We start from the raw sequence: 18896 nt of genomic DNA, 5'->3' as shown, positions 1-18896 counted from the left end.
AAATATATGGGCAAGCAGCAGTGAGTCTCAGCACAACACTGATGGTAACTAATTAACTAAAGCATCTCCCTCTGAGGCAGTGAATTTTACCTTTGTTGACTAGTGACCACTCTATCAAAGGCAGGGAAACAATTGTGGTTATAAACTGCCTGTTTTCACATGTTCAAATCACTCTGAGAGTGCTTTTGGGGGAAATAATGATCTCGAATCTAATCAGTTGGTTTGTTTTAAATGAAAATCTGAGCAAGAGCCCTTTGGGTCATTCTTAATCTATACAAAATCAAGTGATGGGGAAAAGAGGACATAATTTTCCCGTGCTAAGAAGAAGTCACGCACTTTCTCTTATTTGCTTTTCCAAAGGACCACAGAGCAATGAAACTTGGAAGGAAAAGTTTAAAATGTACACCAAGGTAGGAATATAAAACCAATATGGGGGGTGGGGAAGAGGGATAATGAAATCTTGGGCAAACTTAAAGGAGAACCACTCTGACTGTGTGCACAGCAGAACTACGGGTTTTTGCAAAATCCCACCCCCGTGAATATAGCGCATCCCCTCTTTCCAGCCTGACTCACACAGACAGTGCTGCTGCTGCTGCTATGATAATGTGTACCAGGGGGAATAGAAATGTCTCTCAGAAAAATCTCAGCCCAGTCCTCCAAAAACATAGCCTTTAAACCATGAAGAGAAGAAAACCGCTGGCATGAGGAAACTGCCGAGTCCATGATTTCAGGGTTTTGACACAATTTTTTGCTGCACTCTGCAATATTCTTCTGATTCTAAGCTTTCATTTAAAAATAGTTTCTTTTCTCTCTGCCAGGAAATTGTCATGATAGAACCAATGTTGCAGCCTTGCATGCTTATAATTTCCAAGAGAAACTGCATGCAGAAAGCATGCAGGATCAGGTCCACAGCAGGAACAGATGTGCTGCTGAGATGACTCCCCAGTCCTGCACAAAATTATCTGCAGACAATCAGAAGCAGCAGGAAAGTTTGGGACCCCCTTCACTCAGCCCACTCCAGTCACAGCAGATGTGCTCTGCCAACTCTAGCACAGGCCAATTTAACCGCTAGCAGCCTTGTTGATAGCAAATTCCTCTCTCTTTCTCCAGAAGGAAAAAAAACTGCATAGAAGTACTGGCTGCAACATCCAGCTTTAATAATAACAGCAAAGGCAGAGAAAAAGCACTAAATTCAGCCTGTTCAGACCCAAGACACTGTAGCACTGAAGCATGTGGTTAAAATTAAACACATGGCCAGTCTTATTTCAGTGGATTAAGACAGCAGACACCAGAGAACACCTCAGACTTTTGTACCGAATGTTGAATAAAAATCAAGATCCGAGTTAGGCCCAGATTCTGGCAGTAGCATTACTTCACCCCACTCCTCCCCCAGTGCTGGGGTGATGTGACTTCAACGACACATACAGGACCAGAGGAAGCTGCACGGTGAGTAAGGAGGGAAAGCAGCAGCAAGAGTGACGTGGGCAGGGTGGGCAGCTAACCCTCATTGCTGATAAAAGGCTGGAGGAAGTCGAGCCTTGCTCAATGGCAAGGCTCCCACTCATATCAACAGGACCAGGAGTTCACCATTTTATTCTGTATTTTCTCAACTGCTTCTTAAGAAACCCAAACCAATTCATACCACAAAAACTGAACTAATGCTTTTTATGTTTAAGCCTCATTTAATTGCATTATACCAAAAACTGATTTGCTTAGATCTTGCTTTTGCCTATGCTATCTTCCTTTGCTATGCTATCTCTGGTCACATTTGAAGTGATTTCTATATTAAAAATTATTATAACATTTCTTTATCAGAGTCAACTCCAATCTTAAATAATCAATACCTGTAAAGCATTGAGCTTCATAGAGAACAGTAAATAAGCAAAAAGAGCTCCATTATGATATTGGTGCCCAACAGGCAGAGCACTAGAGGCAGGACAGAAACCACTGATCTGTTTTATTCCACAGTGTAATCTCAAACAATCCAATACATGCCCTAGTGCCCTTTGCCTCCTCCAGCCACATCCAGTTACAGTGCAATTCTTCAGGGCAGAGACTGCCTTAGCATATCTGTGCTCCAGGATCAGTGCCAAGAAGGCATGAGGAAGCTGACAGGTGCATGCACACACTATATGGCAGCACTTATGCAAATTCTGTAAAATGTAGCATAGTGCAACATCTGGTTCTAGGTGCTTGTGTGTTGTTTTCAATCCCTACCAGGTTTTGCTCCTTCTATTGTTACTTGCTAATATGTTTTTGCTTCTCCATTTCCTTCCAAAGACTATACCAGGAGTTGAAACTCTCTTTGATTCCAGTCATTGCACCTCAAAGCCCATGGATGTGAGACCAGCTTCATGAAGGGACTCACTGGTCTGCTCTCCAGCAATCAGCCAACTCAAGTCTCATCTGGGAAACATGCTCTCCTTGCCAGATGTAAAAGCTGTGGTATATCTGAGCAACATGATAACAAAGCAGGAAATGAAAGACTTGCCCAAAGCGTTCTAATAGGAACATAGTCTCTGTACCCCTGTGTGGTTGCAAGCTATGTGGTACATGCCTCCAGTAGGGTCGCCCATACCAGACAGATCAAAACCATAGGACCAGATTTAATACATTCTTGGGCAGGATGAGCTCGTTAGCCTCCTGGCAGTCATCCTAGGAGAAGGACAACTCCAATCCCAAACCCGGGCAGATGGAGCTCGCTTAGCCCTGTAAGGCCATCCATCTAAGAGAAGGTCACTCTAATCAAACCTACGTCCTGAGGACCTCACTGCCACCGTCCAGGCTCGCTCGGCCCTGGCAGATGAACCTCAGGATTAAAGGGTGGGTTCAGTTCCGCGCACGCTGTGTCTCACCTAAAAAATCCATTGCGCAGGCTTGAAGCTGTAGCAAATGTGGATAGTGCCTTCCCAAATCTTCGTTCGTGAAGCCTAGCCATGAATCTGAGCAACAAGGGCAGCCTTGAATTTGTGGCCAAGCACACAGAGATAAGCCTCCTTCACCACTTTGTGTCAGCCATGCCTGCTCTTCAGAGCCATGCTCAGCAAAGAAAGGCTCGGCAAGGGGAGGTTACCTGCTTGGAGCACTGCTGGGTCTTCTACATTTTTTTGGCCTTGAAAATATGTCTCAGCTGTATCAACTGAACACATATGAAAGGCCAATAAATTCCTCAGTGCATCATTTCCAAAAAAACCACATAAAAAATAAAAATCCCAGCAGCTGCGTTGACCTTGTAACTCCATGGATGAGGTTCCCGAGGGCTTTGGCATCATGGCCCAAGGGGCTCGGCAGGGATTCCTGCCTTGCTCTCCACTGAGCAAATTCTCACTCCTGTTCCACCGCCTGAGGAACAGACTGGGGAGATGATCTGCCTGACAAGAGACCTTGCCAATTTTGTTTTGTTTTAAAATTAAACTAAATGAAAACTTCCGTAATTTATGCAACATAAGCCAGGCGAGCCAAAGCACAAACTGCTTTGCAGGCAGAGCCAGGCAGATGAAGACACCACATTGTGTAGGGTAAACACAAGAAAAAAGAAAAAGAAGACCAAAGTGGGGGGACATTTGAGGACATTTTTGTTGCCAAAGCTGGGAAGCCACAACTAGAGGCCAGGCTCCCAGAGGGCAGCAAAGGCAACGGCAGGCCCCAGGCTGGCACTGCCTTGCAGCCCTGATTCTGCATGGGGAAGGACTCCAGGAATGTGGCTCCACACTGGAGCTTTTCAGCCCAGAGGAGAAACGCCGTGCCTTGCACACTGGTTACCAAAAAGCCACAAAACCATCACTACACTGCAGCGTGGAGAGCTGCCACTGCAGCTGCCAGCATTTCATCCCTTCTATTAATAAAAGCAGGGTTCACTCATTGCTGCTGCTGTCAGTTCAGCACAGCTCATGAATGCAAGGTCCACATACATTTGATTTAAGGATTGAAAATATTATGTAATGCGCATGTTCTGACATGGGCCTGGTTTAAGGCAATACTGAATATTTAAGGAACAGCTTCATTGACTTCAAGCCAAAGATATGATGTGACAGGGAAAGTGAAGCTGCTCCCATCTGTATGGGGGTGGTATACAACATATAACAACATACAGCACGCAAGTGGGAAGCTTCAGCTCTCTCTGCAGTGACCAGTGAAGCTTTTTTTTTTAATGTGTTTGGCTTCAGTAAAAGCTATTATCAATGCTTTTACTATTTGAGAGCCCAAAGTTTAAAGAATAACACATCTGTTTCCAATTTTGGAATGGGGAGGGCACAGAGGAAGCAAAAAGAGGAGGAAGAGAGAGAAAATGACAGATGCCCAATGCCCATGCCTGAGAAGCTTCCTGTGGGATTTTTTGATCTGTCATGATGGACCTGATCATGCAAACCTGCCTGTCTAGGAGCAGGCTAACTGCTTTCAGAGGGATAAACTTCAACAGCCAAAACCATTCAGCTGGGTGCATGCCTGCACAGCCACGACCCTGAGGTGAATGACACTGGACCGATCCTTACACAGCTGCTCCCCTATGACACCTACCTCGAGTTCTTCTTGTTCCAAAAACGTGTTCTAAAACTACCAGAACAACTTCACAATGATATTTTTGCACGCTGAAAACAAGTGTCAGTTTTTTGACCTGTGTCTTTCCTTCAAAATCCAGGAGAGAGAGGAGGGAGGATCTGTTTCCATCACAGCTCTCTTCTCACCTAACATCCTATTAGGGCGCTGTATGAAGCTGAAGGCCATGTTTCTAGCATAACAGCATCCTGCAGGCAGCACCCATCACTTTGATAATGCTTGTCTGGTCATCCTTCCAGCTGTCCATGACTCCTATGTCCATGACTCCTATGTGCGTAGCCTGTGCTCAGGAATCATGCCCTGCTTTGGGGCATGTTGATAGGAGAGCAGTGTTACTGCTTTGCTGTGCTACCTGGGTGAACATTTTCTCCTGCAAAGAGGGGGACAGAGCCACAGACTGGAGTTGTGCCTGTCTTTCAGAGCTCTTAACGTTCTCCTGTGTCTTGTCCAGACCATGGAAAGAAGGAGTATCCATCAGGGACCTGCCAAATTCATATCATGGTCAGTAGCTTCCAAAGTTTGTCTCCCTTACAAGCATGTAAGACAGGTGCAAAACTCATTTTCTTGACCTGGATTAATTGCACACTTCAGTATAAAAGTCTTGCATCTATGGTTTTGCTCACAACCAGCTCTGGAGAAACTGTATTGAAAACTTGAATTATAACCCTGATAATAAATCATGGTCTATTTAATCAGACTGCTACCTGGTAGCCACGGCCATTCTGCATCCTTCCCAAACTTCAGCTAAGTTTCTTTCCCTTTGTGGCAGTTTGAGCCACATTAAAAATCCAAAAATCCAATTTCCAGGCTTCCCCCACCCCTTCCCACAATTTATCCTAACACCAGAGGGAAGCTTTCAGACCACAGGCTTCTGTAGGGGAAGGGGGAAGTATATACATTTATTTACACAAATAAATACTATACAAACTAAAGGCAACTATATATATATATTACATTTCTGTCTGTAGGTCCTTTCAAGCCCCTCCTTTTAACTACTTTAGTCCAGGAGCAGCTTTTCAAGGCTGATATGTAACACAGTCTTTTGCTGTGGGAGTGTTCTGGGCTCCTGAACGCTCCCCCCTCACCAAGTTCCAGTTGTTTGTTGCAGTCTCTCCTCCTCATGAAGCCCAAGAAGATAGCTTTGAGTCCTTGCTCTTCTGCTGCTATGTGATTTCTCTCTCTCATACCTTGGTTCATAGGCTGCTGCAGTGTAGTTTAGCTTATCAAGCATCCACGTCCTGGAATGTTGATTTCTCCTCGCGTTTTCAGTTGTTCTGCGTTTTAGTTCACAGCAGAGACATCCTCCGGGCTCCTCTCTCTCTCTTTCTCTCTGGAGGTCCGTCTCCGATTTTTGCTTGGGATCTTTCTCCCTAACAATCGAGCCTCCTCCACCCCGTCCACTTGGCTCTGCTCTAATGCTGAGCCTTGCATCCACTCTCACTAAATAGTGAGAGGGAAAAACACAGCCCTTCTCTGCAGCTTGGCTGCAAAGGTGGGGGGGGAAGAAGAGGGCCTGGCCGCAAGGTCTCTCTCTCTCTCTCTCTCTCTCTCTCCCACTTACCAGTTGTTTGTGAGTCGCATCCCTCACAAACATGCACTCTACCAATGCTGTCTCTAACTCTGGCCTAGGAAGAGTTAGGGGGGCTGCAGGGCTCCCCTCTTCCCCCCGGAGGGGGAGAGAGGGAGCCCAGCCACCCCCTGGCCTTCAACACCTACACGCAGCAGACACCAACAGCAAAACAACCAAGACAGAACTGCAAACAGCTTCTGGTGCTGTGATATATGATTTTGAGCAGAAGCGAACAACATGGAGAGTGACTGGCTCTCCAGGGAACACTGTCCTGGCACCCAAATCACCTCTGAGCCCTCCCAGCCTCTCAGGGGGGCCAATTTCAAACTGTGACACCCCTGTTGCCTCTGGTTTCTGCAGCAAAGTGATGCATTCCTACAGTTCACCCCAGCACACATCTGTGAGCGCATCAATGCAGGTGAATGTGAGTAGATGAACTGTGTCTCCTGTACCACAGCAGCTGCCTCCAGCCATCCACTCAGTCAGCCGCCTGAGATGTCCCTACGCTCTGGATTTCAGCTGCGCTGTTCCTCCATGTTCCTCCGCCTCCGGTGGTACAACAATCTCTATGTTTCAAAAGTCAGCTGAGCAAAAACTGCTCAAGCAAAACCCATCCTCAAATGATTTACTGGAGGTTTTCCATCATTAACTCAAGACAACTCATCTCTACCAGGAAAAGAGCGTGCACAGAGCTAGGGTGGCTGCACACGAGAAAGTGTTTAGAATGTATTCACTGTGTGCATGCTCTTAGCACAAAGTATCTTCAAACATAAAGGTAAAACATTCTTTGGCACACAGTATAATTCCATATTGTAGAGCCAGCTGCCTCAGGCTGCGGGTGCACTTGGGGTGCCATAACCCACACTCAGCAGGGCATCCCACACGCAACAACTTCACCGCTGAGCTCGCTCTGCAGACACCTTCCCAGCTCTGCCACCTCCGCTGGCCCGCACTGTGCCCCTGTGTGAATCTGCTACCCCAGGCAACCTTTTCTTCTCCTAACAGCCATTCATCTCTCCCATAGAAGAGCAAAACAAGGAACTGTGGTCTGAAACTCAGAACTCAGAAGACAGGACTGGGATGCGAGCAGCCCATTTCCTGGCAGTGGCTTCCCTGTAGCCTCCCACAGATAGTTTAACCTTTTTATTTTCACTTACCCCACCATCACAAGAAGCTTCTATTTATATTACAGAGTAAGTGTTTGTATGCAATTTAGAGTTTGCAAAGCCTTTGAAGACTGATAAATTAGGGATTGGATAGAGCCCATAAAAAACCACAGTAATAATTAAACTTTCTCATGTTCATATACCTATTATAACAACACTTTAACCTTCAAAATCTCCAATCCAACGTGGCAAGCGTGATGTTTGTGTTTGATTCCCCTTAAGCCACACCAACTTCAAACAAAACAAGCTTTGACTTGGATGAGCTATTCATGAGCTATTCCCTCTGCAGACCATCACTGCCTTATGGACCACCATTCCTGGTTTTAATTTGGCCTGACATAGACCCATATCCTGAAACTCTGAATTTGAGAGCCTCCCATTGCTTAGCAGGCCAGCTGAAGAGCACTCACCCTAGCCTGATCAACTGCCTGTGCTCTGCACAGCAGGGACAGGGAGGATGCAAACCTAAGAGAAGGAAAATGCCATTTGAATCCCGGGTGTGTTGTGATGCACGGGTTTGGGGGGATCAGGAGTCTGTACCTCAGAGGTGATGTAAATGAGAGAGTTCTGAGCCAATACATTGATATTTCAGGTAAGACTGGTGGAGGGCTGGCGCTTCAGTATCCCCCACGCACCATGGCGCTGCCTTTTGCCTCTAACCATCAGACCTGAGTGGGCTTAAACACACGAGGTAGAAGCCTTGGAGGAACAAAACGAGCCTGAGCTCGCCTCGCAAAGAAGGCAACGGGGGCCGAGTCTCACCCATGGGGAGAGCCAGGGAGTGCTGACAGCAGATGGGGACCCAGCCAAGCAACAGCTGCCCCTGTTCAGCCCCTGTGACCCAAGACAGAAATCCACTCCCTTGGTCAATGGGGCAGTCAAAGGGAAGATAAAGGCTGAGTAGGGTGCAGGCTGGTATTTTCCAATTATCCTCCCTCATGCTTCATTTCAACTGATAAATAAACGTATTGCTTTATGGCTTATGACAGTGGGTATCTCAGGGGGAAGAGAAAAAAAGCAGGATGTTGTTTGGGGCTATTAAGTAACCCACACCCCTTCCTGTGCACAGATACAGCCAACAGAGGCTGTGGTCCATCTCTCAGAGAGGGCTGCAAGGGGAACAGGGTAGCAGCTAGGAAAGCCTGCAACCAGGAAGGAAGAAACTACCTAGCATTTAAGCACTGCATTAATCTGTCCTGTGTTCTCTGCTGGGGGTTCTCTGTTGAGGAGCATTTTAACAACTTCTCTTTTCCACTTTTACAGATGAAGCAGATGACTTGTGGATAACAGCAAGGAGGAATTGCAAACTAAAGGCCCAGAAAGTGATGGGAGAGCTAGGACATAGAGATCTTGTGCAACAAACCAGTGAAAGGCCCTTGAAAACTGGATATCGCCATATCTGGAGAGGTGACACACATGCTGTCAGTCTGTGGCCAAACACTAGGCTGAAGGAAGCACTACCACCTGAATTGCAGGTTTTGGCTAGTACCTCTGTTTAGCTCAGCACTGTGCTTGCTGCATGAACCAAACTGTTCACAGGGAATAAGCTTTGTTTTTTCTCTACAGTGATGCTTAGTCTGAGAAATATATCTGACTAACAGGGCTTTTGTTCTGGCAGTAAATAAGCAGAGCACTTGTGACAACACTCCTTCAGATGCCACCCTTACAGCAAGCACCTTTACCCTGGCATTTGCTTCTTAGCCTAGGTTTAACCTCTTATTCAGAGCACATGAATCAATTTGTAGGGCTCCTACAGTGCTCCTTCCTGTTGGCTGCAGAGGATTGAGACTAGATGAAAAGGCAAGGGAGGGGATGCCGACTTTCATCATCTCCTCAGCTGGGGCTCTGAGGAGAAATGAAAAACAGTATCAGTATGTGCAATCACATTCCTTCTTACACTTGAGCAGTAACCCTTCCTTTCATCCCTAAAAGCATGCCAAGATCTACTGGGAGGCCGTTATTTTGGAAATATATAGTCAGAACTGCGGAGGCAAAGAGAAGATGATGTGGAATGGAAAGAGGGGATGAAGGGTGGCATTTTTCCAGTGGCAAAAAGGGAAACTTTGCTGAGACCTGAGTGGTGACAGGGAGGAAATACCAGCCTGAACATCACATCTGGGAATTGCTCTCAGCTAAACACCATTCAAAGGCAAAAAAACTCTAAGATCAGCAGTGTTAAGTCGCATCCTCATCTTCAGATTATCACAGTTTAAAATAAAAACGATTATTTGTCGTGGTTAACACTCAGAGTAATACCATCACCACCAGTCACAATAGTTTGCGCAAGCCTGGGTGGCAAACTGCTCACCCAGGAAAGCTATAGCAGACTGGCCATCTTTGCAGTCAAAGCAAGCCCCAAAAGGTTTTCTACTCTAACCTGAAGACATACATGAAGACATGCTTTGGATGACATCCTAAGCCACTGTTTATCCCTCTGTGATGCTTGAGAGACACAACCTTCTACAGCCCTACATATGCACCTCGGCACAGAGGGGCTGTCCCAGCTCGGCCGTCTTTACCCCAAGTAAAGTACAGTGAGGGAGGAGAACTTCTTGGTGCCAGGATTGGTGCCCAGTCCACCTTAAGGCTCTGCTCTTCCTTGTTACAACCTACGTGCATACGCAAGAGAAAGAGTCCTCCTTCATCCAGCAAAATGGCAACAACCTTCAGTTGTGAGCCTCATCCCTTCTGTATTTGGTCTCCAAGCCAGCAGTGGTATTTTTAGACAGATGATGAATAGGTGTCTTGGAGCGTTATACAGTCAAATATAACGTAAATGTTTGTGGATTGCAAACACTCATATAAAGAAGTTAGGAAAAATATTCAAAGGTCAAAAGGCAGTATCTTGGGATCTCTCCACAGCCAAAGCACTCCCTAATATTGCTGTATTTTTCTATTCAGTCTACTTATTTTTCCCCATCTGAACGGGGAAGAAATGAAAGAGAAGAATCAGAAATCTAGATGAATCCCAAAAACTTTATGAAAAAAAAGCCAAACAGATCTACTCCCCTTCTCCTCTAGGTCTGGTCTAGAAATACAGGAAACTTCAGGAAAAAACTTGGAAAAAAAAGTCCTGTGAAATATTTTCTCTAAGATTCAACAGTGAAATACTATGAGGCTACTGTTTAAAATCCTATTACTTTTGCTGTGCTTCAGTTCTTCCCAATGTTCTCTATATAATAAGCATTTCAAATGAAATTACATTATTTTAAAACACACTGTAGTAGGCAATTACAATTCCTGAATACTAAATGCCAATATAACATAGCCTAGATTTATTGTTGTTCCTTAACTTTGCGCTATGTTCATTATATTTTAATGAATAAGGTTTCACATTAATTTTTTAAGTCTTTGCCTTGGAATCACGCAGTACAGCTGTAATTGCGGTGTGGAATTAGGTGTCTATTTACATTCTCCTCCTAAGTCTTGGAGATGAAGCCTTCCTTTGATTTTTTTTCCCCCCCTAAGTCAGCAACATCACCTCTTCATCCTATTTTCAGGAGAGTTCCCCAGGGCCAGTGGCACTATCTCACCTGGCCACCACCAGCCAGGGCAGGGCTGTCCCAGCAAGGACCAGAGCCTGCTACCTGCTAAGCCTGGGAGGTGAGAGCAGAAGCACCAGACACGCAGGGTTTGGAGGGGACCAGAGCAGCATCCACGAATCCAGTTGCACCTGTCTGGCCATGAGGACTCCCCAGTGGCAGCCTGGGTTGACACCCTCCTTTGCAGCATTCCCAGCAGCATTCCCAGGGTTCTGTCCTCTCTCTGTGGTCATGTCTGCCATCCCACCTTTTCCCAAAATTCTCCTGCCTGCTGTCACCCCCCTGAGAGACACAGCTCACCCAAATGGTCTTTTCTAATACACTGACAGAATGCATGAAAAAACAAAGGGTGCAGACACATGAGGGCCATCACAAGAAGGGCAAGGTGAAGGTACCACATGATGCAAGGCTTTTCACCTTGTGAATCGATTTTTCACCTGGGACAGACCATGAAGAAATTAAGACAACATGAGCTGAAATACAGGTGCTGGGCACAAAACAGGCCCTGTTTACCAGCTGTCATCTTTCAGGGGACAGATCTGACTTCCCGCTCTCAAAGCCTCCAGCAGCTCGGCAGCTGCTGCATGCAAAGATGCTGAGTAGAACCAAGAGCAGGGGAAGCCTTTCCTCCGCAAGCAGGCACTTGTTAATTCCAGTTATTCTGCATACTTGCAATACTTTAATTACTGATGTCAATAAACTACAGGAAATCTCATTCAATTAGAACTCCTTTTTTAGATATTCTTTTTACCTGAGATAAAATTAAATTGCTTTATTGCAAGATCAGTCTTTGTCCACGGTTTTTGTGCCCTTTTGAAGAGAACAGAAGTGAAATCCTGGCTCCTGGGATAGTGCAAGCCAATGGGACATTGCAGACACATGCCTGGGGACTGCCCGCTCTGTTGGTCCACAGGCCAAGCTTCTGTCCTTGTCTCTCAGTTCTGGTTGCTACCTCCTCCCCCTCTTCATAAGTACTATCCCTCTTAATTCCCTCTATCCAGAGAGTCTCCCTCATCACCTTTATTCATCCTCACAAAAGCAGAGGCTCTTCCATATCTAATCCTTCCCTCGTATCTCACTTTCTCCATGTCAATGCTTGCCAGAACATCACTTTTAAAGCTCTCCATCCCCCTCACACCACCAAGGCAGCAATAAAACCTCCTTTGCCTACACCCTCCCTGCCTTTATGATCCCCAGGTGTTCCCCCCAGCTTCTCCCCACTGCTCTCCATTACTGCCTCCATGCTATGGTTCCTCATCCGCCCTCCATGGCAGAGGTTTTGCTGTAACCTCTGGCTCACAGCTGCTGCTGCTGCCAGAGACAGACACACAAGCACTGAGCAAAGAGCAAACCTACTTGTATCCCCTCGCCCCTCCACTTTCCTTCCATTTCATGATTTTTCCTCCAAAATCAGAGGGTTTTTGCGCACCAATACACTGTGCCTCCCTCCACATTTCACAGCTTGGTTTTGAACTCTGCACCAGCACTGCTGCACAGCACAGATTTCTACCCAACTGAGCATATCCAGCCTTGCAAGCTTTGCCAATTACCACTCCTCCCACTGCTGCTTCCCCAACATGCATCTGCTTGCAGGGGCCAGGGAGGATCCCTCGACAGTTGGCCAGAGGGCTTTCTGGAGGGCTACCAGCCTGCCGGAGTTGCCAACGTCTCCGACAGCTGCATCTAACTCCCACTGATGCACTCTGTTCTACGAACTGGCCACCCTGAAGAGTGTTTTGCCTGTGTTTGCAGTCAACAGATGTACAGAAAGCAAACCCTACCAACCAAAGATTTGAATGTAAGGTAGGACACTTACTGATGACAGATTTCTAGAAATCAGATTTTAAAAGAGGAGAGGGTGCTCTAACTAAGGAGTCTGGCTTTTCGGGTTGTGTACAAAAGTCCAAGAAAAATCCAGAATTAAAACCCCCCATCCACCATGAAATATCTATAAATTACTTATTTGTTAAAACCCAACCATATGTACTTTTAAGAAAGAGAGCTGTATCATGCATAATTTAGTTGGCACACAGACTGTACTGTTGTGTGTTTCATATGCGTGAAATAAATGAGCATAAATTACTTAATTTGAATAACACCAAACACCTGATTCCAGAGACGGAGCAACACTTCACACTAAGGCACGTAAGTGCTCTTGGCTTGTTGACATTTTACCAGAGAAAATTAAAATTAGCAAGCTGAAAACAGAAATTCATCTTGTGGCTTGTAGACAGACATTCAAGGTGCATCCACACGGCTCGTGAACAGCACAAAACTGAGCCATGGTGATATGATGGACCTACAGAGGAGACTTGCATTGCTACAGAAAGTGCCAAAAAAATGAACATCAGATCTCTATACATGTTCTTTATGATGCTGGTAATACACAAGTCAGTAATAGGAATAACAGTAAGTTGGGTAGCCTGTATCTTCATGTATTTGAGTACTTTTTAATTTGTCCCCAAAATTTTATAACAGACCTCAGGGAAAAAAAATGGTCGACAGTATTTCTCACAAATCTCATAAAAAAATTTGTCTAAATGTACCGTTTTCCCACACAGAGCTTTGTATATCTAACTAGACTACAAACATCTGATTGGAACACTTCTCTCTTAATAAAAAGAAAGTTTAAATAAAGCACTTTTGGTAATTTATCTCTATGTCACAAAAGGATGCACATGGGATTTGTCTTCTACCATTTATCTGTGCCAAAAGCAAAGTTTTCAGATTTTGACAAATATCATAGATTCCCATATTTCTTAAAAAGTGTTTTGATTAATAGCAAGTAATTTATCTTTTAGGAGTAAATTCCACTGGTGCACGTTTGAGTTGTGGGGCTTTCTTTTGCTGAAACTGGAGAAGGAAAGGCAAGTGAAGGATCTTCTCCAACACACGTGGAACTAGCTCTGCCTTAAACGTGTGGCAATATTTCCTGTACTTATTGCAGCCTTCAGCTTTTTGCCTGCCATCATAAAACAGACATCCCACTGAAATGAGACAGCACACCAATACAAAACACATTTGCAAGTTTGGCCAAGCTGTGAGGTGCTCTCAAATAGAACATAGGGAAGATGAAATGAAGCATCTTCCACCTTTAAAACTGAGAGCAATGTATGCAAACAAGCCATAGGCACTGCTATGAGTCTGCACAAGACTTCCTTCCTCCTATGGCTTCAGCTTCCAAACTAACCATGGAGCATGAACACAGCTAGATCTGCCCCAGTGCCTCCTTCAACATTACATATGCCCCCTCATCTCTCCTCTGCAGAGCCAGAAAATGCAGTTGGCTTTGCCTTACTTTCAGGAAAGAAATCCAAATGTTATTGACAGCCTTGTACTTACTGAGTTCAGAAATGCTCCCCACGCGCGTAGCAAGTAAAGACTGCTCGATGGTCCGTAGCTCTGACTGGCTGAACATCTGCACCTCCCCAGGCTTGTTTGACCTTTGCTGGTCTTTGTGAAGGTTCAAGCTGTCCGGCAGGCAGAGAACACCTACAGTGGAAAAAAAGAAAGGAGAAGTCTGATGTAATTTCAGCCAATATGGATGACTTTGCTGGCACCACCCCATCGTTTTGGGGACATTCCAAGACACAGCCTGTGTGTGCAGAGCTTGAAGACAACCAACAACTATAACTCAATGTCACAGATGACTCATGCAGAAGTGGTCCTTGTTAGCTCTTCTGAATATCAACAAGTCAATTACAACATCACTCTAGGGATAATTCTTACAGAAAATCCTAGGAGGATTGCCCAAAGGGGAGTTCAAGAGGGTTCCAAAGAAGCCTCCTAGAAACTACTCCAAACCTACACAAAATTATTAGAAAACTGTATCTAATGGTATCTCAGAATTCCTCCAGATTGGCTTTAAAATTATATATGAGACATGATACATTTACAGGATTTTCCTGTAAGGGGAATTCCACTGTCAATTGCCAAAATAACAGACAGTATCAAGATGTTAGAAGTGTCATTGATGGGCTGATTGAATTTCTTTTGTAAATACAGCTCCTGGTAATTGAACTGCTTGGACTTCAAAAGCCCATTATGAAGAAGCCCTTAGAGCAGTGAATTTTTATGGTGCAGAGCAAAAGTAAAGCTACTGACAGTAAAATGATTTACATACACATTCATTCAGGCACAAAAGTCACTTTCTGCCACAACATCTAAACCCTCAGGAATAGATAGAGGGCATAAATCTACTCATCAAAATCATTGTCACGCTAAAAAACAGAACTTATTTATAAGAGCAAACATTGCATTACCATCCTTGAGTAATTGATGCATTGGTCCAGCTTGGAGAGCAAGCTCTGCTCCCTTCCTAAGGTCTGGGAACAGTCAGCTATGGCTATGCTCTTCACAATGGCTATCATCTTCCCAGTCCCTCTGGGACACACACAGGTGGAGACCCAGGCAGTGGAACTCTACCTCTTTATGATGATTAAATTTCATCTTATCTCCAAATGCATGATGTGCAACAATTACCTTAGAAAAGAAGCCAGAGTAGGAAATATGTATTTTCCATTAGTTTTTACTACTCTTTTCTTTTAAGCACAGACAGGAGAATCTGCCCTTACGGGGCAAAATACATTAAGGAAGAGGTATGTATTTAGTGGTTTTCTTCAAGGGAACAACTTGCTTAATTTCCCAGCTCAGTAAATATACAACATCTAACGCTACTGACCAATAATTCTGCCAATAGGTATAACATTGGAGGTCCAGGGCAGAATAGCTACCTTAACCTGTTTATCTCAGTTATGAAAGAGCCCCACCAATATCCCTGCCTTGGAGCACTGAAAAATCAGGCAATTCACCTGAGAGGAGATGTTTCTCAGACATCTTGTTAGCTTCACCAAACCGCCCTGGATTCCCTCCTCACATCTATCTCTTCCCTGCAAACAGTTCAGTCTACAAGCTATATTTGCAGCACAGACCTAAAAACACCCATTCTGGGAGGAGAGAGGTGACACAGGTTCAGTGAGCCTATTCAAAAGAAAAAGCAGGGGTATACACTGGGAAAACCAAGACCAAAAGTCTTGTCAACTATGGCCATGAGACAGCAACCTAAACCAGGATCATCCTCTGCACACAGCAGCAGCGCCAGAACAAAGTTCCTGATAGTGTGTTTGAATGCTGGAGACAGAGGAGCAGGAACAGATGTAATTCCCAGCCCTGGCTCTGGTCCCAGGGTTGTAACAACCCCATGCATGTGTAGAAGGTCATGAGCGAGTAACACGACTCAAGAGGAAGTGCCCCGGAGAGAAAGAGCAGGACATCTGACACAGCAAAAGGGAGGGAAGAACTTAAAGCAGAAAGGTAGGGAATGAAAAGCAACAACAGCTTATCAAACAAGCTCTTCAAATTCTCCTGCCATCACTCAGTGGCTGACTCACTTAAACACTTGGTGCACTGATCGACATTTATATTCTGTGGATGTACAGATCTCCAGAAGTACAAACACCTGGATTTAAAATGCAGGATTGCCTGCATATTTTAGTAAGTACTCTCTCGGAAATATTTATCAATTTTTTTTAGATTATTCTTTATAATTTTAATGGATAGAAATTAAGACAAAATTGGAAGAGTCTTCCCTGCAGAAAACAGATGTGAAAATGATCTAATATTCTAAGAGATTTCTAAAAACAAAAAAATATAGAGCACAAACAGCTTTATGGCATCTTTAAAATATGAATTGGATAATTTTTCTCCAAAAACGCACCTTAAGTGTGGGGGGAAAAAATCCTGTTTATGATAATTTTACAAATAAAATCCAAATTGTTTAAAATTCTAATATGTACAGAAAGTATTTCTCCAAGTGATTTATGCAGTGGGATATAGACATTTTATTCTCTACTTTATCTATGACTCTGTTCCCACAGCCAGGCCTTTTCCTTACAAACAGCCCTGATGATTAATTACTCTGTTCTTTGGCGAGGGGAGCATACTCTTAGGTTCTTGGATGGAAAAGCGCAAATGAAATGCAAAATGTGCCATTGTTAGAAAACGTAACAAATTCTAGGATGTATCATGCCAAAGGGTTTCACTTGGGTTGGAGATTAGCAAAGACACACAATAGCCAAACATCTGATACTTATATGCCAGCTCCAAAACTATAATTGACCACAGCCAGTGACCAGTGGGGTGATGGAAGATTTGTTTATAACTTATAATTTTGCTGGATCAAATCTGTTTCTATAAGTATAGAGAAAGGGAATTCTATGGCTTGGGCATGCGACTCTGCCAATCTTCTAGGTTCAACTGTTTTCCCCCCCAAAATATTAAAATGAATAAAATGCCTTTTTAGAAGAAAAAAACACTCTCTTTTTATCAGTGTTTGATGTAAAGTTCAAATTTTCTGATGAAAGGCTACAGAAGGGAAGAAGAGAGCATGCCAAACTGAGGAGGGAGATGAAAAAATAAACATTTTGTGATTATAAATATCTTTTTTATAGATAGAAACATCTAAAAAGCTTTCACTGGTTTGGCTACAGTTCAACTTCCTTATTTTAATTCTTTGCCAATTGGTGTTAATTCACTTGCTTTTTCAGCCGTATTGTGTTAAACTTGAAAAACAGGTGAGGACCTCAAGTTTCCAGTTGCCTGAAAACCAGGACTTTCCCCCACTTCCTTTTCTTGCTGTCACTGCCGATGGTACCTGTCATTCCACACCAAAGACTTCTGTGCAGTGTCTTCAGAAATGAACAGCAGTACCTGTCTTTTCTCTCAACTTGGCACTGTTACATGTCCTTCCTTTCTGCACGGTTACTGAACCCTGTGCGCTTCTTTGCCCATTATTTTATCCCTCTTCTTCCCTCTGATTCACTAGAGTGGAAATTAAGAAGTCAGTTGTTGCCTGATGAATACAGGGCCAGACTCCTTCAGTATGTCCCTGGCAGCTCTGCGTCAACCAGCAACGTACAGAAGCCCTATGTTGCACCTCTGACTGCTGTGAACCACTGGAGCAAGGCAAGGCAATCAAAGCACTCAAGTGTATTTGATTTTGTCACTTCTTTTGGTGCTCCCCCTTGCCTGTACCCTCCTTTGGGCATGGATCTGCCTAGGACTTGATTTCAAGGAGACAAATCCAGAATGGGCCATACCCGAAATTGTTTTATTCACTTAGCTCTTGGCCTCAGAGTACCCTGCAAACTGTAGGTAAAAGACTGAAGAGAAATGCATACATTTTAAAATCAGCAGGATGCAAAAAAAAAAAAAAAGCTCCTAATGCTCCCCCTCCGAAATCTCTAGAGAAAAAACAACATCACAGAGAAAATCCAATGCACAATTAATACACTCTATATTTTTCCTGCCCTCTGGGCTCAGCTGAAACACAAGCCAGAGCTCAGTCCCTAAGGACCTGAAAATCCCAAACCAGAGAAGTATGGCACAAAACGAAAAAGTGAAGACTTGAAAGTGCCCAGACTTATAAAAGAAGCAGTTATTTTAAACCTTCAAGAAAAGTCATCCAAAGACTGGAGTACCTTGCATCTCTTTTCCAGTTTTCCCGTGCACATTCCCACCTCTTTAGGCTTGGTTGATGCACCACCCTCCATTGCAAAGCAGATTTTGGCACAGAAATACATGCCTTCCTGCGTACTCCTTTCACAGATTGTCGCAGAGCTGCCTAATGCTGTCCTTGCAGCATGACAGAAGTGTGTGTGCATCACACAAACATCCCAAATTCAGTGTCCAGCAGCAGTCCCAGTAGATGTCCTCAGTGCCTCCCCAGCAAAACAGCCTGAAGGACCTGAAAGTCAAGACCAACTCCAACACCAGACACAGCAGCTGCGGTGTGACTCTTACAGCTTTTCTGAGCAGGAGAAATATGGGTTGTGTAGCCCAAATCTCACCTAAATACAGAGGAATCATTAAAAATAACTAAGCTTTCTCCACTGTTCGTCAATTTAGACAGATACCTGCACTTATTTACATACCAGCTGCTGCCAAACATTTGATTCCCGAAGTGCTGGCATTTATGATGCCCATACTCAAGGACCAGCAGACTTCACTTTCTCTCAGGCATAGGCTGCTGGCTTTCCATGGACCACGTATTGCTCCTGGCAC

At 44.4% G+C, this 18896-nt stretch overlaps 1 protein-coding gene across 5 annotated transcripts in view; it reads right to left on the bottom strand.

The window, feature by feature from the left end:
* The window catches only part of BTBD11 (BTB domain containing 11), a 193807-nt gene that overhangs the window by 79296 nt on the left and 95615 nt on the right, over positions 1–18896 (bottom strand). For all 5 annotated transcript variants that reach the window (XR_003529321.1, XM_027653526.1, XM_027653516.1 and 2 more), the window contains exon 2: positions 14178–14327. Coding sequence is in view for 4 of the 5 variants with exons in the window: in XM_027653526.1 (XP_027509327.1) it covers positions 14178–14327 (150 nt within the window). In the remaining variant the exon portion in view is untranslated. The remainder of the gene's footprint in view (positions 1–14177; positions 14328–18896) is intronic.

The sequence above is a fragment of the Corapipo altera genome, unplaced genomic scaffold (assembly GCF_003945725.1).
Source record: "Corapipo altera isolate COAL_440 unplaced genomic scaffold, ASM394572v1 1, whole genome shotgun sequence".
In the NCBI taxonomy this organism is placed as follows: Eukaryota; Metazoa; Chordata; class Aves; order Passeriformes; family Pipridae; genus Corapipo; species Corapipo altera.
The sequence above is the reverse complement of the archived record's forward strand: the minus strand, read 5'-3'. Positions and strand labels throughout refer to the sequence as shown.